Consider the following 23,902-nt stretch of genomic DNA (forward strand, 5'->3'; position numbering starts at 1 on the left):
AGATAGATAGATAGATAGATAGATAGATAGATAGATAGATAGATAGAGCGAGCATAGAGCCACCTGGGCACACCCATCAATTAGCAATCAATATAGTACCCTCGGACACGCTCGCAGCCAGTGTGATCAAGGCAATTCTTCAGTTGAAGTTCTCCGTTCCCAAATGACTCTAGGTTGTGTAGAGTTGACAATATAAAATAAACTAACGCAAGGCACATGCAATAAGCAGTGTTAACCGGAATTCTACCTGCTCAGGAGGCCGAGGAGGCAGGAAGATCACAAAGTCAGGGTTACACCGTGCTACAGACTCAGTTTAAGCCTGGTTTAAACAGCTTAATAATACTTTGTCTCCAAATTTTAAAAAAAATGAAAAAGAAGGCTGGAATGTAGCGCTGTTGTAGAGTGTTTGACAAGCGTGCAAGCAACCCTAGTATCACAAAAAAACAAAACTAAACCTGACAGCCAGGCTTTGGATGTGGCAAATCTATGGATACGACTTTAATAACGCAATATATACAGAATAGATATATTTTGTCAGTACATGAGATGAAAAGTTTCTGAGGAAGATTTAAAAAACATCCACATAGAAATAGTTATTTGAATTTCACTAATTAGCTTAAGTTCTTTTTGGAAAAGAAACAAATTAACATCAGAGGTTATAATTCAGATAATTGGAGAAAAATTCAAATTTTGGATGGCCTAATGTTTTTAAAGAGTATCTGCCTCCACTTTTGCATCACTGAATTTGTGCACGAAATAGCAGGAGTGCTAGACTGGCTATCCTCTTCATCAGCTAAGGTTGGACACAGACTCAGTTTCAGGAAGCCAGGCTAGGGTGTGGCTGGCTTCTGTCTCATGACCTCCTGTCTTCAGTCTGTTAGAATCCATTCCTGCCCCATGTCCACTCTCTTGATTATCTTTTTTAGGTGTATAGATTTCATTATGTTGATCAATCCTCATTTAGAAAGACAGATGGGATGTGCATTGAATGTATGACAGGAGTCTAGTGAACATATCTGAAAGACTCTAACTAGCAGTGTTTTCAAAGCAGATAAAAAGACTCATAACCAAACCTTTGGCAGAGTGCAGGGAATCATATGAAAGAAGGGGAGTTAGTCTGATGGGGAAAGGATAGGAGCTCCACAAGGACCAAATATATCTGGGCACAGGGTCTTTTCTGAGACTGACATGCAACCAAGGACCATGTATGGATATAACCTAAAACCTCTGCTCGGATGTAGCCCATGGTAGCTCAGTAACCAATTGGCTTCCCATAGTGAGGGGAACAAGGACTATTTCTGACAGGAACTCAATGACTGGCTCTTTGACTTCCCCACTCCCCAAGGGAGGAGCAGTCCTCTTAGGCCACAGAGGAGGACTTTGCAGCCAGTCCTGAAGATACCTGATAAAACAGGATCAGATGAATCGGGAGGAGATCTCCCCCTATCAGTGGACTTGGAAAGGGGCAGGGTGGAGATGAGGGAGGGAGGGCGGTATTGGAAGGGAATGAGGGAGCGGGATACAGCTGGGATACAGAGTTAATAAAATGTAACTGATAAGAAAAAAATAAAATTAAAAAAAAAAAAAAAGAATCCATTCCTGTCCTCCAATGCTAAACAGTCAAACCTAACTCCCACATATTCCAATCACACCACTGGCTGATTGATTTCCAGGAAGGAACCTCAGGATAAGCCAGCTTAGTAATTCTGTATTTGTTTGCTTTCCTGGAGTGTTCCATGCTCCTGGCCCATTTCTGGAGCCTAAGTCCCTATTGCCCATTGAGACTTCGTTTAGTCAACTGTTGCAACTCTCTGGGTCTTCTGTATTCTTATCTTCTCCTGGGAGTCAAAAATTATGAAAACATTGATATCATTAAAAAAAACTTGGCTAAATTGAATACCTTTATTTGCAAACAATATACAAACAGAGAAGCTACATGATAGTAACACTGTACATTTTAAAATACTAAAATATGGTGTAAAAATTACAGGGAAATACCTTGTGGATATGCCGTTAAGGACTATGATAATGCCTGGTTTCATTAAATAGTGACCATTAGCCACAGTGTTTGTATCTTACATTTAAATTATTATTGACTATACTGTACTTAAAAAGAATTTATAATTACTGTTGCAGATTCTAGTAAGCCATTAATTATTCTGACGCAAATCAAATCAATATATTTCATGATTTACTACAGAAAATGTGTCCTGAGGGAAATGGTTTGATATTAATAAAGTGATTAACTTCTTCTACAGCAGGTGGATTTAGGCATCTACTTTATTGTCATATTTACTGGACTCTTATGTATTAATATTTGTTGGAAGCTGGGTTTCAAATTGTTATTAATGATGCTCATTAATTTATGTTAAATTATTCATCTTGGGCCTTGCTGGAGTACTCAAGCATTTTCTTTTCTTTTTTTTTTTTTTAAATTGTCTTCTGTAAAATTCATGTAGAAAAACATGAAAGGAAAATTAAGCTGCCATAAAGTAATAAAACCATCTTTCATGCTGTTTGGTCTTTGCAGTGAAATCACAGGGCAAGAAAATTGAAGTGGTAGTCTAGACACAGCTTTTATTACCAGGGAAAATGAGTGGGATTCGAGGTTCTTATGTTGTCATGGTCAAAACATAGAGGAGTCCATGGGGAAAATTGGTTTTGTAGAACTGTGTGACTTTGACACTTCTGAAAAAGAACTGAAAGAAGGCACTTACAGATTGCATTTGCTACATGCTTGACAGGCATGTGACTGATGGATTGGTTAGTTGGTGGGGATTTTGTGCAATGACTACTCCTTTAAAGCACATTGCTGTGTCATTGAGCTGGTCGTTTTTTACAGATCAAATTGTGTCTCCACTTTCCTCGGGACATGGATTACACCTCATTTCTATAACAGAGTGCATGCTATGCTTCTCTCCCAAAGACTCTGATGTTGGAGTTTGGTATGATGTGTCTCTGTGGAATGGCATGTCCTCATACGATAACAGCATGAGAAAGATATCTGGCACCATCATGAGCCTCCTCTGTACACCTGTGTCATACACAGTAGTGAAATGATTTCAGACCTTGAGAAATTAGCTGTGAGATGCTCAAATAAGGACAGAAATATGTCCTAGTAATACCTTTATGTGTTCGCTGTGCTCATTCTCTTAGACATTTTGACTAAGGCTACTTTCATAAGATGAAAATAAAGATTTTTTTTTTAAGAATTCAATGCATTTGGAGTATGAAAAATCCCAAATGATGACATGCATTTGTCTCAGACATTTTGCTACGGATCCATTTAGAAGTGAGTTCTCTTTAGATCTGTGTTGTTGGCACTCATGAACAGAGATGCCGTGTTGGTTGGTCAACTCATGCTTGTTATACATATTTCCCGTTTTGCTCTTATGAGACTGTGGGCAGAGGGTAGGTGATTAAGACTCCCATGAGTCCTGAGAGATGGCTCAGCAATTCAGAGCGCTGCTCTTGAATAGGATCAGAGTTCAGTTCCCAGCACCCATGTTGAGCAGCTTACAATAGCCTCTGTGGGTACTTTTAAGCAACACATGTGTACATATCACACACATAAATAAGTAAACAAACAAATAAATAAATAATCAAGGCTGGCCATGGTGACACATGCTTTTAATCCCAGCACTCAAAAGACAGAGGCAGGAAGGTCTCCGTGAATTTGAGGCCTACCTGGTCTACATACTGAGTTTCAGGACACCCAGAGCTGTAGAGCAACCTCACAAGACAAACAAACAAATAAACATATAAAACAAATATTTCCATGAAAGATTTAACAGCCTTTGACTGACAGTGACTATCAGAGCACAGAATGGGGAACATTAGAGTATAGAATAAGATAAAAAGAAATAACATTTTACTGTACTTGGTAGTTTTAAAAGTTAGAGAGTTTCTAGAATATTATAAACAATACTGTAATTCTCACTAATAGTAACTATTTATCATGTTTTTAAATAATGTGTGCACGTAAGTGATGTGAATGTGAGTGCAGGGCTGGAGCCAGAGGTGCTGGATGGCCTTGGAGAAGGAGCTATCTGCACTTGTGAGCCTCCTGACATCAGTGCTAAGAACCGAACCTGTCTTCAAGAGCAGTTCAGGCTTCAAATTGCTGAGTCATCTCTCTAGTCCCAACTTAGTGATTTTTGAGCGTTTAATATATGCAAATTTTATGCAAAGCACTTTAAGAAAATTTTGTATTTGATTGTGTTGCCATTCATTCTTGTGAAGTAGATAATTTTATTACTACTTTAATAATTATTTTTATTTTGTTACATACAAGTATTTTGCCTGTATTTACATACATGCACTATATATATATATGACTCCTGCCTGTGGAGGTGAAAAGAAGGCGGCATTGGAAGTGAAGTCACAGTGGTTGAGGTCTATGATGTAGATGCTGGAAACTGAACCTGGGTCCTCTGCAAGAGCAGCTATTGTTCTTTAACCTCTGTGCCATCTCCTAAGACCTCTGTTGTTGTTATTATTATTATTATTATTATTATTATTATTATTATTATTTTAGGTAAAGACACTCAACTTAGAAAGGCTGAAGAATTAAATATTAATCACATTATTAACCAATGTATTTTCGAAAATGTACCTTTTAATGCTATTTGTTAAATATTTTTTTTTTTGGAAATAATATTAGTTAGTGACAATTCACTAACATGTTGGACAAATCAGAATGTGCCTCTTGACTGGCTTCACTCATGTCTTCTCAGACCCAAGGTCCATCTGCTTGGTAAAACGAGTGAAACTTTGGTCCTAAATTAAGTTCATTCATGGTATCCCTGTGTAAAACCTTGCTCTTGGCCATGAGCAAATGACTTTTTGTGGGTTACTGTGATCTCTGTGGATTCCAAACTTCTTTACAGTTAGTAGGCCAGTTAGCCTTAAATAACTGTTCTCTGAGTTGGTAATCTTTGTCCTCTTAGTGAGATTACCTGGGTGCTATTTTTGCAGCATCTTGGTATGGAAAATATACTTCCTAACCTTAGAAAACCCACATTGCGGTAGAAAGATGAAACTATTCCCTCCATTTTAAACACATGTTTTAAGTCTGGACAATAGCAAGTTAATAGCATACAGCTTTAGTTGAACTTCCCAGATACTGGCTTGCTTATTCTTTTTTTTAATATTAATTACAGTTTATTCACTTTGTATCACAGCTGTAGCCCCCTCCCTCATTTCCTTCCAATCCCACCCTCCATCCCTCATCGCCTCCCATGCCCCTCTCCAAGTCCACTGAGAGGGAGGTCCTCCTCTCCTTCCATCTGACCCTAGCCTATAAGGTCTCATCAGGTCTGACTGCATTGTCTTCCTTGGTGGCCTGGACAGGCTGCTACACCATCAGGGGGAGGAGATCAAAGAGCCAGACACTGAGTTCATGTTAGAAATAGTCCCTGTTCCCCTTACTAGGGTACCCACTTGGACACTACATCTGTGCAGGGGTTCTAGGATTTCTCCATGCATGGTCCTTGGTTGGAGTATCAATCTCAGATTTCTTGGTTTTGTTGCTCTCCTTGTGGAGCTCCTGTTCCCTCCAGGTCTTTCTATCTCCCCCTTCTTTCATAAGATTCCCTGAACTCTGCCCAAAATTTGGCCATGAGTCTCTGCATCTGCTTTGCTACCTTGCTTGGTAGAGTCTTTCAGAGGCTCTCTGTAGTAGGCTCCTGTCCTGTTTCCTGTTTTCTCCTTCTTCCAATGTCTATCCCATTTGTCTTTCTGAATGAGGATTGATCATCTTAACCTGGGTCCTCCTTCTTGCTTAGCTTCTTTAGGTGTACAGATTTTAGTATGTTTATCCTACATTATATGCCTAATATAATGTCTATAAGTGAGTATATACCATGTGTGTCTTTCTCCTTCTGGGATACCTTACTCAGAATGATTTTTTCTAGATCCCACCATTTGCCCTCAAATTTCATGATTTCCTTGTTTTAATTGCTGAGTAGTATTCCATTGTGTAAATGTAACACAATTTCTGTATTCATTCCTCAGTTGAGGAACATCTGGGTTGTTTTCAGGTTCTGGCTATTACAAATAAAGCTGCTATGAACATGGTTGAGCAAATGTTCTTGTTGTGAACATGAACATCTTTTGGACATATGCCTAGGAGTAGTATAGGTGGATCTTGAGGAATCACTATTCCTAATTGTCTGGGAAAGGGCCAGATTGATTTCCAAAGTGGTTGTAGAAGTTCACATTCCCACCAACAATGGAATAGGGTTCTCCTTTCTCCACATCCTCTCCAGCATGTATTGTCACTTAAGTTTTTGATCTTGGCAATTCTCGTGGGTATAAGGTGAAATCTCAGGGTCGTTTTGAATTGTATTTTCCTGATGACTAAGGATGTTGAGCATTTCTTTAAGTGTTTCTCTGCCATTTGATATTCCTCTGCAGAGAAATCTCTGTTTAGCTCTGTACCCCATTTTTTAATTGGATTACCTGATTTGTTGCTTTTTGACTTCTTTGGTTCTTTATATATTCTGTATCTTAGACCTCTGTCACATATAGGGTTGTTGAAGATCCTTTCCCAGTCTGTAGGCTGTCATTTTGTTCTGATGACAGTGTCCTTTGCTTTACAGAAGCTTTTCAGTTTCATGAGGTCCCATTTATTGATTGTTGCTATTAGAGCCTGTGCTGTTGGTATTCTGTTCAGGAAGTTGTCTCCTGTGCTAATGAATTCAAGGCTCTTCCCCAGATTTTCTTCTAACAGATTTAGTGTATCTGGTTTTATGTTGAGGTCTTTGATCCACCTAGACTTTAGTTTTGTGCAGGGTGAAAAATATGGATCTAGCATTTTTATTATTATTTTTCTGTGTTTCTTTTTAACCCCTGTGACCAATCCATATGTCTGCTGATCTGTGTAAGAAAAAATATTAGTTCACTTATTAAGCATATATTTATTTGATCCTATATTATGTGCCAGCCTGTGTTTAACAGCAGACAGATAATAGATGGAAAATTAAAAACAAAACAACAGAACCACTGCCTTTGTAGAGCTACTAATCCTGTGAGCCAACACTACTTTTTCTGCCCAGCATCCCTCCTCTCTAACTGTCAATCACTTGCCAATGTTCTGAACTTGAGCCTACCTGTGGACATTTTCCGTGTTGCTTTGTACTATTATGAGGAAGTGGAAGGACGACTGACTGATATTTCTCAAATATCTTTTCTGAGTGTTCATCTGTAATCTCTTTCTCATAAGGCTACTGGGACTCATACAAGTAGAAGGGCAGATGGTTGGCCCTGTGGCATGCTCATGATTAGCACAGTGTGTTAAATTCAAAGCAAGATGACATTCCAGTCCTAGCCAATGGGCTCTCACCCTTTAACTCCCCATTAAGTCACATATGTCATTTATCAGGAGTGACAATTTTATACCCAGAAAGTCTAGAAAACTAACTTGTAAATGACCTTAGCTACTATCTAGTTACCCACTTAGCAAACATTTGTTCTTCACCCACTATGCTTCATGACTGTGATTTTTTATCATTATTCAAAGACTGGAATAAATTAAGAGGTGAGGATATTTCTTATCTTATAGGAGACTTGGACTGTTTCTCCTTTGCTTACAAAGATGCCAGACACTCGCAAGTGACTTCAGGGTCACCCCTTTTTTATCCCCAGGTGTCCAAGCTATCGATAGTTTTGTTGGCAGGTAGAATGATTATGTGTTCTTACTAAAATTAGTTTTCATTTTTGTTATTTTTAAAAAACTCTTTTTTTATCTGTATATGTTCATACAATTTATTTTGATCATGCTCACTCCTTCCCCACCTACCCCCAGCTCCTCCTGGATTCACTCTCACTCCTCCAGTTTCCAAATGGTCCTATGTCCAATTAGTGCTAGCCATATGCCCACAATACACGTAGCAGTGTGGGGCTGCCCACTGGAACGTGGTGGACTTATCAGGGGCCACCCTAAAAGAAAGCTGACTCTCCCTCTCCTAGAATCCATCCACTATCAATTGCTGTTCAGCTAGAGGTAGCAGCTCCTGAGGCCCTCCTGCATTCTTGTTGGAATGTCGACTGACTTGAAATTGCACAAGTCTTGGGCAGACTATCACAGCTTCTGTGAGTTTATGAGCCTGTCATGGTACTCATGACAGAAGACACTGTTTCCCCCAGCTGTTCTTTGACCTCTGACTCTTAGCATCTTTCTGTCCACTCTTCCATAATGCTCCTGTGCCCATGCATTCAATCTTAACGGATTATACATTTTCCATTCTTGTTCTCCAGAAGGTCCTACAATGTAGGGGAAGAAACATTGTGCTGACCATTCTGCACTTGCTGATATTTGATCAATCAATAGTCTACTGTTTTTCCCTAACAAAAGGCAATTTAATATGGCTCAGTCTAAGCCACATTCTGATGCCCTATGTAAATACTCTTGTTGGAGGTCAAGGTAACATTACTTCTCTTTCGTTCTTCCCCTACACGTGAACTCATGTACATATGGCTAGGTGAGCTGGGGACCCAGCTCCCCTTTTCCAAGTGTGGTATTTGTGTTGGATCACCTCCATCTATAAAGTTCACTCTATGCCTTTCTCCAGATGGCTGCCTTTCACAGCCTACATCAATGTGGTTTACTTGGCCTTGGGTCCGAGCCAGAGCTTGGACTCAGGAGGAGAAAACTGTGGGTCATTTATTCCCTATCTTCCTTGCCTTGGAAATATGTGTGCCCCTCTATCTGTAGTCTTTGCTTGTGATAACAATAGAAGTTATATCTGGATATGACTTCAACTTGCGTGTTTTTAAAGTCATGTTTGTGATGCATTTGAATTTTGAGGTTATATTTTCATAGGTTTTATACCTGCTAGTCAAGCATTAAGATTTGTCAATGCCCGCAAGCAGGAGCAGCAATTAGTATTCTTATAGCTATACTTATTTATACTTTTAATCTCAAATTATTATTAATTACCAATCAAGGAGTTTTATCTTTACTGGAAATGTAAAATACAAAACACTATATTTATTTTCTTAATAAGAAATGCAAGACAACATCCAAATGTTTGCGAAACATAATTATACTTTTGCTATTACTTTCATATTAATTACTAGCCATGGGGCAAAACATTAAATCAAATACACCAGAAAATTGGCAGCTAATCTTTCCCAGTACACATGTTTTCAGTGTTTAGTCTTTACCTGAGCTGTATATAATTACATGCTACAGAGAACAGGAGGAATTACGAACCAAAGGAAGTATTTTTACTTCATTAGGGTAACATTTTGATTTGTAACCTCAAGTTGGCTAAACTCCTCCAAACTATTTCATTGCTGACAGGAGCACCCAGGATGGGACTCCATTGTTTTTTTTAGTACAGACAACTCAGACTTGTGGGGTTTACATTCTGGAATCTAGAAGGCTACTTGGCCGTGTCACAAGCCCTTTGTTGTTTGGCAGGAGTAGAAATCTGAAAGAAATGCAAAGATAGACCTCTTACTTTGGCTCAGTCTCCCTGGTCATATACCAGCACCTCAGTCATATTCCACCATATGTTAAAAGGCAGTCTTGGCGCATCCCTAACAAATGGTCCAGTTTTACTCCAGGTGCCTAGTAAGCTTACAGGCTTCAGTGCTCTCTGAAATAAGCTGAGAGTAGGCAATAAATAAAAGCCCAGCACTGCTCACTAGATAGTATTTCACATCTGAGTCTGTTATACACGCCATCTAGTATGGGCAGAAAAACCTCACAGATGTACACAAGGCATTTCACATTTAGTTGTTTCTGAAACATTTCATCCATCCGATGTCAATGCACTAGAGAATTATTTGGAAGACTACCCATATGACAGAGCCTCATCTCCCAAATTCCTTAAAACATAAACAAAAACATAAACAAACAAACAAACAAAAGAACAAGAAAACAGAGCTACTTTCAGCTGTACTGTGGGGAGACTTGTAGGCTTTCTGAATGTGTCTAGGCCTTCCGAGGGAGGAAGTAGAACAGAGAGGAAGTAGGTTGACTGACCTATTAAAAGAACTTTGGGTGGATTCGCCAAATAAAAAGTCTGAAAGGAACCTCCCACACGTATCTATTCCATTATGTAACATACGATAATTATGTTCATAACCTTTTATAACATTCCCATGACATATGACAGCGTTTTTACATATTAATGAAGATTTTGCCCATTTTCTCCATACTCAAATAAGAGTCCATTTAGATATCAAGGTATAACTAATGACAAAAGTTTTTTTTTTGTTTTTTTTTTTAAGAATCATAAATTATTACCATCAGCAAGCCTGAAATAACATAGAGGAAGCTGGAGTTTATCAACTTATGTATAAATTTTAAAAATTACTATAAGCTTTATTTAATCATTATTATGTTCTGTTGTTTTGTTGTAGTTTCAGGGGCCAATGAATGATCTTTACACATTCTTGACAATTCTCACGTTAACTCTTCCAGCATCGTATATATTTCCACACTTGAAATAAACCAGAAAAAGGAGACAAAGCTGTTTTGTTTTTTCTTTCTCTTTTTCTTTCTGGCACTCCTTTCACAACACCATTGGGATATTAGCCTGGAAAAACTAGGCTGTCTTGCTTCTGCAAACTCAACTGTGCTTAGACTTCAAATGCTGGACTTTTTGTGGCAAGGTGGGGGAAAATTAGTCAATGACACTCTTCTCATGTCCCATCAAAGAGAGCTACAAATGAGCTCTTCTGCAGAGATGCAATTTGCCCTAGTAAATAATTTTTGATAAATGAGTATATTCAGTGCAATTTTCATTGAGAACATTTATTTTTCTTTTTACAAGTCTGAGGAATTTAATCAACATTTTAGATTTTCTTCCCCCATGGCTAAGGAATGAACCCAAGGTCATATACATGTTAAATACATGCTCTACTACTAGGCTGCATACCTGGCTTCCATATCAGTCTTTTCTTTTTATCTTTATTTTTGACTTTTCTTTTTAAAATTTTATTTATTTTTTATTAATTACAGTTTATTCACTTTGTATCCCAGCTGTAGCCCCCTCCTTTGTCCCCTCTCAACCTTACCCTCTCATGCCCCTCCCCAAGTCCACTGATAGGGGAGGTCCTCCTGCTCTTCCTTCTGACCCTAACCTATCAGGTCTCACCAGGACTGACTGCATTGTCTTCCTCTGCGGCCTGGTAAGGCTGCTACCCTCAGGGGGATGGGATCAAAGAGCAGACCAATCAGCTCATGTCAGAGACAGTCCCTGTTCCCCTTACTAGGGAAACCTCTTGGATACTGAGCTGCCATGGGCTACATCCGAACAGGGATATTAGGTTATATCCATGAATGGTCCTTGGTTGGAGTATCAGCCTCAGAAAAGACTCCTGTGCCCAGATTTTTTTTGTTCAGTCTTTTCAATGTTGTGATTTTTTCAGGCCAGTGAGATGGCTCAGGGGGTAAAGGGCCTCCAAGCCCGATTACCTGAGTTCAGGCCCTGGGACTCATATGCATGCTGGAAGAAAAGAACTAATTTTATAAGATGTCCTTAGACAACATACACACACACACATGGGAGGGAGGATGTAATAAAACATTTTAAGGTTGTAAATGACCTTCTAAGGCTCTTCATTTGTCAACTTCAAAACCAAATCAATTTGAATAACTCCGATTCCATTGTTATGATACATGGAACTTCATCAGTCGGGACGCCTTACTAATAGGTCATCAGCACTTTTTTTCACAAAGTCACACTGTGCTAAATAATAAGATATGGGAATGAATCAAACAGCTCTGCTTCTGTGACTTCTGCTTAAGAGTGTGAAATGTTTTAAATTAGACTATGTTAGTATTGATGGAGTGTGCACAAGGGGAAAATAATTTAAAGGCTTCATTCCATTTTGAGACCTGGATAAATTGCTTGACTTACAAATAAAGCATTGTGACCTGGAAGTAACACAGCTCCCAAACACTCTTGGATAGAGTGTAGATCGGAATATTGGGATAATTTATTTCAAAAAAGTTAATCTGATAATGTCTAACAAAGTTACAGTGCATTTATCCATTGACCTGGTAAATTTACTTGCCTAGAAGAAACTGGATAAACTTGCAGAGGTGTACCAAAATAGACGCATGAGAATGTTCATCACAATGCTGTGAAAATAACAAAGGGAGCATAAGTGCAGAAACAAGTGCACAGCAGAAAAGAAATCCTATATTACCTAATGGACTACTATAAGCCACTCACAAGTGTGAATGGGGCAATTCTACATAAACTTGAGAAATAATCTAGCCATGAACCGTTAGGGTGTATCTCTTGAAGAATTTAAAAAACAAACACCTATGTATGTATGTTACACTGGTATTTATCCCAATTGTATCCATTTAAAATGCTTCTGGACCCCGTGTCTCTCTACATTTCAAAAGCTGATGTGTAAGCATTCACTTCTGATGTGGGGAGGATTTTTTTACTTTATTCTGTAGCTTTCCCTAATATCCAGGACTACTAAGTGAATCCAACGTTTTCACTTTTGAAACATTTCACTGTAACTGTTCTGAAATAAGACATTGCTATTCTTCCTTTGCGTAAACTTAAATCTTTCTTAAATAGCTAAGGATGCCTGTGAAGTTTCCAAAGTCATGAGGCTTAGCTAACTTAAGTCTGCAAGAGGTTGTATGGAAATCAGCTCATTTTCTCAGTGCTGTTCAGAGCACAGCCAGCAACTCCAGCTACCTTTCTGTGAGAGAACATCACTAGCAGTGGAGGTGAAGGTACCTTTTTTTCTGAGCAAGCAAATTGAGAACTAGTTATTATGGTTGTTTTTCTGGTTGGGGCAAGGGGGAAGGGGACGAAAAACAAAGAATCCCTCCAAAACAAAGTCCTCCACTGATCATGCATTCTTACTTCCTAGATCCAGCCTGGCTTCACAACGGGGAGGGATGGACCCTGTCTGTAGCTTTGACGCAGCAAGCTCTAGTCTGGAAGCAATTCCAGGAACCATCAGGAATGACTGTCTTTTGCTTGTGACTCTTTTCAGAATTGCAACTTCCAGTGAGTCCCTCTGTGTGCCAGGATCAGGGGACCCGGTCACAGTGGAGTGCTTCCAGCCATGGCTCGGAAGCGGCGAAGCCACACCTACGGAAACCGGGGGACTGGCGACTCGAACAGTTGTAAGATAATCACGTGGAATGTTCTATCCAGCATATACTATAGGAAGCAAGAAACAAACAAACAAACAAAAAACCCTAGAGCGCAGACTTGAGAGCCGGGACGTTGAGATGGGGCAGGGTGGGAGGTTTCAACGTGGCGAGTTGCCAGGCCCCACTCAAAAGAGCACTCCGTTTTGTGTCTTAAGATGGAATATCATCATTGACTTTCTCCTAGGCTAATTCAAATTTCTGCTGCTGTAGAATAAACATTTGGGTAAATTAGACTCTTAGCTAGTAAGTTACATTAATGTAAATTGAATTTAGAACCTTGACAATGTAAAACTATAAAAATTTAACTCCTATTTTATACCTGCATGACATTGCTTTAGTCTTTGAGTATGCCTGAATGGGTTTTTCTTAGCTATTAAATTTTTATGACAACTACGATCTAAGAAAGGATATGAAGTTGTCCAAGGTATTTCCAGGGAAGGGTATTTTAAGTATAATATTTGTATCAATTCTTTGAGAATTTCGTACAATGTGTTTTGATCCTAGTCTCTCCCTTCTCTTCCTCCTAACTCCTCTCAGATCTTTCAGTCATCTCCCCCTGCCCCCACCCCAACACTTTCATGCCTTCATTTTTTAAATAACCACATGTTCAGTTTGTACTAACTATACAGTTACAACTGTGGCGCTTTCCCCTGGAGCTCAAGCAACCTATCAGGGGCCACACTCTCGACGGAAACGGACTCTCTCTCCCTCATTAGCCATCAGCCATCAATAGCTCCTCGGCTAGGGGTGGGAGATAGTCAGACCTTCCCTGATTCATGTCGGACTGTTGAACAGCTGAATCTTATGCAGGTCCAGGGAAGAGAACACAGCTTCTGCCAGTTCATGAACGCACAGTTTTATGGTCTTCCTCTCTCTTCTTCCACGGGGTAGGGATAGCATAGATGTCTCGTTTGTAACCAAGAACCGCATTGACACTTACCTTCTGCACTTTGACCAGCCATGAATTTCTATCTTAAGTACTGTCCACGGCACAAAGAAACTTGTCTGATGGTGTTTGAGAACTACACTAATCTAAGGGTATGGGCGTTTAGAGATCAGTTTGATACTATGTCCATTTAACAAAATAGTAGTAGGTCTAACCCTGGAGCCTGTGAGCTCTCCAGGCAGATTCCTGGCCAGATTGACAGTGCGAGGAATCCGTTTCCTCCCGTGGAACACGCCGCATCCAAGCAAAAAGTGCTAGCTAACCCTAACCCTATCCCTGTATCATTCATGCCACTATTGCTCTTTATGGGCGTATTTTGCCACCCTGGTCACAGGGTTCACTAGTGTGTAGGATTGTTGATGACTTTCCCCTGCCCACGGAACCTACATATAACACTTTCCAGCCCCACAAAAGCTGGCCAGTGGAGAAGGAAGCTTCCTGGTTAGTATCAACTTGATGTCTCCATGTCCTGTGACCAAAATGTGTCGCCTGTTCAGCAATAGAATCTTACCATCAGGTCCTGGTGGGTAACAGAGAGCACTGGCAATAGTTCGTGTTATTTGGGAGCTCTCTTAGACACTCCTGACCAGCAGCTCGAGGGAAGTATCTCACAGTGCACTGGGCTTTTTATTTTGTAATCTGATCTGTGGCTTCTGGGAGGAGCATCATACCCTGCTCATGTGAAAACTGTACGCATAAATGAAATGTATAAGATAATAGGTTTCCATATGGCTGTTTGGACCATTGTTAGTGTTGGCTGTCCATCCCCCGAGCTGCATTCACTTCTGCTCAAACAGTGCCATGAATCCGAGGTCACAGACAATATGACTAATTTAATTTTCAGAAATCTTTAAACGTAATTGTAAGTGCTGTTTCCCTTTGGGGGAAAATTGTTCGATTCAGGTCTCACAATGCAGAGAACTCTACCTACCCATTTGATGGTGCGTCTTTGTGCCCGTGCACCCCCTGGTGGTGAGAAAAAAATCCACAGCCGCAATTGTTTCTGGAAACCCACAGCTAAGGCTGGGCTCCAGGGGAGTTGAGAGGAATTTACCAAGCTTTAGGTCCATCACACATAGCATACTCAATTCTAACTGCAGTACTATGTTGTTTTACTTCTTTATTTATTTAGGAATCAGACTACCGTCCTTGCTCCGCGTGAAGCAATCTTCAGAGCAGAAGAGCTATCCGTGATTCTTAAAGCCTATGTGTTGGTTACCTCCTTAAGGCCATTGCGTGCGTTCATCCATTCAACTGGCACCGTATGGAGCCTACCAAAGAGGAAACGTTTCACTGTCAAGGTAAAGATCCTACTGAAGATGTGATTTCACACAGTTCGATGAAGATAAGTAAAATGGGCTGGGCTGCCATTCTCAGACCTTTACAGCTATCAAATCCCTTTGAACAAAGATTGCATCTTTTTATTGCTGCGAGCAGAGATTTTCACTTAATACGTGCAAGTTCAAAATGAGCTGGAAATAGCTTAATTCACCAAGGATCATGAAGGCCACATCCTGTTTTTTTCTCTCCTCAACCAACCATTTTAATTCTGTTCTCTGACCTACATTACCCAGTTACTTCTTGCCTGTTCTATTTTTCCTGACTTTCCATTTATTTAAGAAAAAAATATAGTCAGTGTAACAAATGGAAAATACAATTTTGTTTTTACGCTTTCTGCTTCATCTTTTGGAAGCTCAATGACTGTTTCATTACATCAGTCAATACTGACAGTATTTGCTCAGTGGAAAGAAAAGCCATCAAGCATGCCTAATATGGCAAGTTGTGCCATCTAAGATAATGAGGAAGAGCTCACTAATATATCCAAAAAGTTCAGTTAGAAGAGGTAGCCCAGGTTAACTTGGTTCAAAATAAGTTTTCTGTGAACACATTGGATAGAGTTTGAGGAAACTTTGACTTCACAAGAATCACTGTTCACAGTGACGACAGGAGAAACTGGGAAGAAACCAGAAAAATGCACAGTGCGGCTCATGGTCTTGAGGTTCAAGAGTGATTGGATTTCTTTTTCTGAATTTACCTTACATCAATTACGCTCTGAACTCAAAAAGGGTGTTCTAGTGACGAAGACACTCGATTGTTCGTTTAAACATTGTAATGAAAAACTTGCTCACCTAGAATAGACGTAGGTGTTCTGCAGCCTTGGAAGCAGCTCATGTTCTAAGGAAGCAAATCGATGCCCTACACCCTTAAACCTTTCTTAACCTTCAACTAGTCATGTGACTGCAAGTCTATAAGCAGTGACTCTTTAAAGAGTAGAGTCCAACCTGATTTATCCCCTGTTGTCTCCCACAACAGCAGCTGTTCATGCCAGGATTATTCCCATTTCCCTCTTTCTATTGATTTACATTAAATGCGACTGTTGATTTTCAGCCATTTTGAACGAAAAAATAATTTCGCAGCTTCATATGGTTAAGCCAAACAGTAGAAGCTGGGCATAGACAGATGAGAATCATAGTCTTCAAATCATATTACACTATTCACAAATCCATCAAGCATTTAAGCATAGATGGGAAAGTCAGTGGTGTGAGGTCAAAGGCCTGGGGACCAAGAACTCAAATTCTAGAAGGCAGGAGAAGATGACTATCATAGCTTAGTTAGAGCAGGCAGGAAGCTGTGGAAGGTTTATCCCTCCCATCTTTTCTTGTCACTTAGTATGTTTCCCTTTTATTTCAGGAAAACCATAGTTTCCCACTTTTCACTGTAGGATGCAAATACTCTGTAACTTTGAAAGCTGTCATGTGTAATGCACAGCAAGTCGCCATTAGTGTAATGCATCTGGTCATGTTCATTTTCTTGTCATGTTATTCATTTACTTCCTCATTTTGAGACTGATTCTCAGTCTAACTTGTGGTCCTCCTGCATCAGCTTCTAGAATGTTGGGACTGCCGGCATTCTCCACCATACCAGGCCGGTTCAATACTCCTGAAATGATGTTTTTCTCACTGATTTCGCTCCCCTTTCTTTTTCTGTTGTCTGGATTTTGATCTTTCTGTTTCTACTCTTTCTTACATTTGTGTTTGTGTGTGTGTGTGTGTGTGTGTGTGTGTGTGTGTGTTTGCAATATATCTGGAGCTCAGAGAACAACTTTCAGGACCTGGTTCTCCCCTTCTACCTTTACACGGGTACCTTTCATTGGTACTGTAATCTGATGATGGTGATGATGATGATGATAATTAGTGTGTGCTTATGTGTATGGCATGGGCCCAGAGCCATGTCATACTTGTGAAGATCAAAGGAAAACTTTCATGAGTCAGTTGTCTCCTTCTACAGTGGGTCCCAGGGATCAAACTCAGGCCACCAGCCTTCGTGGCCAGTTCCTTTGCCTGCTGAGCTATTGACAGCCCTGTGTTCTTACTGTATATATTTTCTCATATTTTCTATATCTTCATGTGCTTTCAGGAAGCACTTATTTCCAGGACAGTGCTTTAGACTTGTCTTCTAAATCTGTACGTATAACACATGCTGGCACCCTTGAAGTTTCGCTTTTTCCTATTAATATCTTACTGCATTTCCTCATATTACTGCTGGTGATTTCTCTCCTATATTTCATTTTGTTTTTTTATTTGATTATTTCCTGGAATATGATAATCAAGGTTATATTAACTTCAAAATTCACTTCATAGTATTGTTATTCAGCTTGCTACGTTTTTGTTGAGATAGCTGTGCTTTCCACATGTTCTCTACTTTCTCCTCTTGCTAACTACTGGGAATTTATTTATTCCCATTGGGATAGTATTCGGGAAAGACCAGTCCTTCCGTACGATTCTGAGGAGAGGTGAGAAGAGAGTATGAGTACCAAGCCCTAAAGAATGACTTTGATTCTCTGTGAGGATGTGCTGACAGTCATTTGCCTGTTCTAAATTTTACACTGTAGAGGAATTCTAAACATGACTGCTCTGGCAAGGGATCACATTCAAAGAGCTTCTAGATCTATGTGATTCAGGTAGAATGCAGACACTCTCTGGATTATAGTATGGTCTGGCTGGAATTTAGACACATTTTTAGCACGCACCTTTAACCTCAAAAGATGAAGATGAGGTTAGTTTATAGAAGGAAGCAGCCATGTTTGAAAGTGATGTCTAATTGAAGGGCAGACAAAGTGACAACTCAGAGAAAAATCTGACAGAATGAGTCTGAGGTAGGATATGTCCAACTCTCACAAGAACAGGACAGGAAAGAGACACTACTTAAGGGAAGCACACACACACACACACACACACACAGAGAGAGAGAGAGAGAGAGAGAGAGACAGAGAAGCAGAAAGAGAGCAACACAGAGAGAGCTTTTTTTATTGAGACAGCTTTACAGAAATAGGTTGCAGAGAGAACAAGATATACCCCAGGTAAAATAGAAGGAGCCAGAAGATTAGAACATATTGACAAAATTAATTTGAGCCAGGCAGAACAATTCAGTCAGACACCAAGCCGAGCAATTCAGTCAGAAGCTAAGAAAAGCCAGGAGCAGTCTTACCAGGCCACAGAGGAAGACAATGCAGCCACTCCTGATGAGACCTGATAGGCTAGGATCAGAAGGAAGGAGAGGAAGACCTCCCCTATCAGTAGACTTGGGGAGGGGCATGTGTGGAGAAGGGGGTGGGAGGGTAGGATTGAGAGGGGAGGAGGGAGCTACAGGGGGGATATAAAGTGAATAAAGGGTAATTAATGAAAATTAAAAAAAAAAAAAGAAAAGAAACGCCAGTTTGAATCAGTCAGCTTGCCAAGGAGTTTGGGCCAGACAGCTGAGCGGAACCAGCCAACGAGAGTTCAGAAAAGGCTAAAAAGGCTTGGAGTGGCTCCCATCTCATGCCCTCACCTAAGGAAATAAAACGGTATTTACATTACCATTCAAAATGTTTGGATTCAGAAAAGGCCTGGGAGGAAGCACACTGTGACTGTCACTATGCAATCTAAGAATGGGAATGTGGTGGTTCGAATGAGAACGACCTCCAAAGGCTCAGGAGTTTGGATGCCTCGTCCCCAATTGGTAGAACGGTTTGGGAAGGATTAAGAAGTGCGACCTTGTTGAGAGAGGTGTGTGTCACTAAGGGGGACTTTGAAGTTTCAAAAACCCACACCAAGCCCGGTCTTTCTCTATCTGCCTGCTGCCTGAGGATCAGGATGCAAGATCTCAGCTACTGCTCCAAAACCGTGCCTACCTGCCTGCCACCACCCTCCCCAAACACGACGATCACAAACCAACCCTCTGACACTGCAAGCAAGCCCCCAAGTGAATGGCTTCCTTTATAAATTGCCTTGGCCATAGGGTCTCTTCACAGCAATAGAATACTAAGACAGTGAAGGTTGGGATTTGAGAGTAACGAAGGGCCACATATGATTGGTAAATAAGTAGCTGAAGAAGTGGGCCACACAGTTCAACTACTCAATTGAGTGGGACATTATCCTTAAATCCTGGGTCTGCACTCAGCATCCTTCAGAAGGGAGAAACAGCAGCATGAGGGAAAAAATACATACACAGAGAGAGAGCAAAGGTAGCAGGAAATTTTGGGTCCTTTCCTTTCAATGATCTTCTCAGGTGACCTCATGCATGCGTAGTCTTCCCTGTCCATGGAGACCACAGGCTCAACCTGTTCAAAATTGCTTTCAGAATACCTTTCCCACAGGTCTTTGAATCTTGTTCTTCAGTTACCAAACCCATGCCTCAGCCTCATTTTATTTATGCTAGTTTACTATCTTGACAGGAAATCCAAGCTGTTAATTATCCTGGTGATTTTTAAGGGTATTTTCTCCCTTTTTGCTTACAAAGGAGCCACTCTAGCCAGTGCAGTGGGAATGACTCCAGAGATGATAGGTTTCCAGCCATTGTTTTATTTACGCTCTCCCTGAAGCTGAATCCATAGGGGTCAGTTTTCTTTACATTTCCTGCTTCATTCACTACTTTTTCCTTTTCCATTTTCTGTCATGTCCTTGAGACCGAGGTGAGCCTTGGCTGTGTCGCATGAAAGCTTACAGCTTTTGGCAGTTCCATTCTCTTCTTGGGAATTATCTTTCTGAAGACCCTCCTTGATCCCTCCTAGGATACTGTTATCTGCTCGAGGGTGAGGTAGGATGGTTTCCTGAGCTCTGAGCTAACATGTGGCTTCCTTACCAGGTCAACAGTATGTTTGGTGAAGCAGAATTCGGAAGACAAGAGTGCTGTTTGTTTATCCTTCCACTGAAGTAGTTAGCCTTGGCAACAAAAAGTCATAGTCATCTGGCTGATCAGTTTCTTTTTTTTTTTTTTTTTTTATTCTGTAAAATACTATTTTCATCTGGTGTTTTCAGATGTGTAAAGATACACAGAAACCCCTTCATGCCGATGTGGAGGACAAAATGTAAACAAACCCGCTTAGGACTGATCATGTTATATTAGCATGCTGCTAATTCTGTTCTTAAATTCCACAAGATGTGTGTGTGTGTGTGTGTGTGTGTGTACATGTTTGTGTACATGCAGGCATGTTCATGCCCTCTGTATTAAGAGGCAGAATTACTTCCTTAGATCAGCAGTGATTTATGCACTGTTCAGAGAGCTAAGCCCACTAAATTGGTTATCAGTGGCCGTGTATAGAACATCCTAGCAGCTAAGAAAGTACAAAAGCAATAAGAGATAACACTGTGAGCTCATTTATTCCCAATTAGTCCTGCTCCTGGGATGCCTTATCTGTGAAAACTCTAGGAGCATGAGAAAAAAATATCAAGACATGCAAACTTGAGAAATAATAAGACTTATAACCTGAACTTTTAAAAGTCACTTTAGGATGAAAATATTCTAAAATTGAAGTGCACTGTTAAGTAATTCTGAGGATGTCCACACTCAGAAGGAGTTGTAGAAAAACGAGGGACAGGATAATGGCAAATACACCATTCCCTCATAGTGCCCTTTCATATGAATTTAAATAATCAGACACGCCACTGTTACGACATTATTATTTTCTTGAATATAATAGATTCAACACTGTGCAATTCTTTATCAAAAATACCTTGTCCCCTCCCTTCAAAGCTTCCAGGGACCCAAGTTGAGCCCTTTACAGACTTTCTAACCGTAACTTTTAGTTAGATGCCTCCGCAGCTGTCTTCACACACAAATCACATAGATTAACTGTGAGAAATGTCATAAATTTAGAATTGGTTCTTAGAATAAAAAGTCATGAGTTCTCCCTTTATTCACTGTAAATCACAAAATCAGGAGTTGCCCAGCAGAGAGAAATCTCTGATGTCTGTAACAGTTTTATGAGGTTGGAAGATTCTTTACACCTGTGATTGCAGTTGGCGGTTTTGATGAAAACGTAATGTAACGTGATTTGTGCCTCTGGGCAGGAAGCTTGTCAGAACCTTATTTTTGTCCAGTTGAAACATAACCTACATGAAGTCATTGATCAGGTATCATAAATTTGATACCAGATATAAATTTATTTGATGTACTTGGTGTCAAGTACAAATTTATATGGAGATAGTCCTTGAATATAATCATCTTTTGACAATCCATCTTCGTGGAATTGAATTAAAGTTCATTTAAATTTTTTTGATTGTGTGAAGAAATTGCTTGAGTCCACTTTACCCCTAACTGCTCTAAGACCAGCCATTCTACTTTGCAATGGTATAAATTATGTAGGTAAATGGCACATAGTTGATAATTTGCCTTCCAGGAAATGCAATAGACTGCTGTCATTTTCCAGATTCCTGGACACTTTGATTTAAAGGGTAAAATCTGAGGGATGTGGACATTTCTCAAGAGAGAATCATCAATGGAAAGCAAAGTTAAAGCAAGCAACTGCTGACTCATCGGCTCTTAATCGCTGACCCCTGCTTTGGGTACCTCTCTTCCCTGTCTCTTACTTGTAGTTCCCTTGTGTATCAATGAACTCTGCAAAGTGTGTCAACAGGAGAGCACAGGATGTAGCAGAGTTGGGACCACCGTCACTTACAAGGTCCCTTTTCAAGGGATGTAGAGATCCTTTATTCCTTTTTCCGTTAGGAAGTATCACACAGTCTCAGGGCTGGAGTTAGCCTCATTTGTCAGCAGCCTTTATGCACGGCCTCTGGTAATGCCAGGTGAGACAGCTAATGCAGGTGACACAGCTAGTGCAATCTCAGGGTGGAAATGAGTAATGTCTTTGCAAGCAGTGATAAAGCCGCACTACGCTTTCAACCTTAACAAGTGTTCTTCTTTGATCTTCATTTTTACGTCTAAAACTGAAGGCTGTGGAGTAGACCTTGTAAGAGGCTTTTCCTGAACATCTGGCCCTTCAGAAGGCCTGAGAGATTTATGTCGTCTGTAGGAAGATCGTGAACAAAGAGAAGGAAAGCTTGCTCCCAAGAGTTTATAAAATGAGTTGATGTATTACTTAGCCTACTCCCGCTCGGGTTCGCTTTAAAATGCAGCGTGTATTCATGTTAAGTCTGGTTTTCTATGGGTGGGAATCATAGATAATCAGCATTAAGTAGGTAGGAGTGATGTTCAAGGAGGAAATAATTAATAACCACAAAAGACTGATCTAATCAGCGCACTGCAGTGTTATTATTATGATTTCAAATGTGTGTTTGCTATAGAAAAAAAAGACTAATTAGTTTACAACTGCATCTGATTTTAAAGCACATGCATTCAAAATAACTGATGCTTTTCATGGTAATTTTATTTTCTCAAAAGCATTTTACCCATTTATTCATTTCCAACCTCATTCCACAAAAGATTTGTCAGATAGTTTTGAAGGCTCATTAATTCTTGAGATTGATCTTAAATTATTATCCTAAATAGAAAGAAAACGATACATTACTCATGGCTTATTTTTTTCAGCCAAATGTGGTAATTTTAGCATGTGACCCTCAACTTTAGAAAGACTGGCCATGACTCTATGTCTGAGAAAGCCACACAGTGTCCCAGGGACTCTCAAAAAGTGCTTATTAATGGCTAACACCATCATGTGAATTAATGGTACCTTTTGATCCTGTGATGGCTTGAATGCGCTGTCCCCCATAGGCTCAGGCATTTGAATGCGCTCTAATTGGTGCTGCTGTTTGGATCAGATCAGGGGGTGTGGCTTTGCTAGAGGAAGTATGTCACTGAGGGGGGCCGGGGTATTGGGCTCCATTCCCAATTTACTCTCTGCTTCCTGCTTGTGGTAGATGATAGCAGCTCTCAGCCCTAGCAGCTAAGCCTGTTTGCTGTTGTATTTCCTCTCTGTGGTGGGACAGACTCTTCTCCCTATGAACCCATAGGCCCAAATAAACCCTCCTTCTATAAGTTGCCTTGGTCTTGGTGTTTTATTACAGGAATAGAAAAGTAAATTCAGAAGTGATACTAAGATCAAAACCTGCAATTTGGGAGAGCATGATTTAGGGGTTGACTCTATCACACACACACACACACACACACACACACACACACACAAAATGACATCATTAATTTGCAAGCATTTTGTTAATTTCCACCTAGTATCTCTTCATAATGCATGTCATCAGCTGACAGATATTGAAAAGTAAGATGAACTGATAATGTCTTAGTGTGTTGTCCATTGCTGTTAACACCACAGACTGGGTAAGGACTAAAGAAAAGTTAATTATGGTGCAGAGATCTAGTCCAAGATTGAGGGACTACCTGTGGGATAATCTTGGTGACAGTCCTAAGACACAGAAAATGTGTGGCGTGGCACAGTATGTGTGTGCATGTCTGTGCGCCCGTGCGCACATGTTTGTGTCAGTACATGCCAATGCACTTTTAAAATTCTCCCCCTTCTATTTTTCTTGAAATTATATATATATATATATATATATATATATATATATATATATATATAT

The 23,902-nt window shown here is 40.1% G+C and overlaps 1 protein-coding gene across 1 annotated transcript in view; it reads left to right on the plus strand.

Moving 5' to 3' along the window:
- The window catches only part of Cped1 (cadherin like and PC-esterase domain containing 1), a 269,206-nt gene that overhangs the window by 94,883 nt on the left and 150,421 nt on the right, over positions 1–23,902 (plus strand). The window contains exons 5-6 of the mRNA XM_055608217.1: positions 12,985–13,117; positions 15,226–15,394. Coding sequence (XP_055464192.1) covers positions 12,985–13,117; positions 15,226–15,394 — 302 coding nt within the window. The remainder of the gene's footprint in view (positions 1–12,984; positions 13,118–15,225; positions 15,395–23,902) is intronic.

This window comes from Psammomys obesus, unplaced genomic scaffold (genome assembly GCF_907164565.1).
Source record: "Psammomys obesus unplaced genomic scaffold, mPsaObe1.curated_primary_1811, whole genome shotgun sequence".
NCBI lineage: Eukaryota > Metazoa > Chordata > Mammalia > Rodentia > Muridae > Psammomys > Psammomys obesus.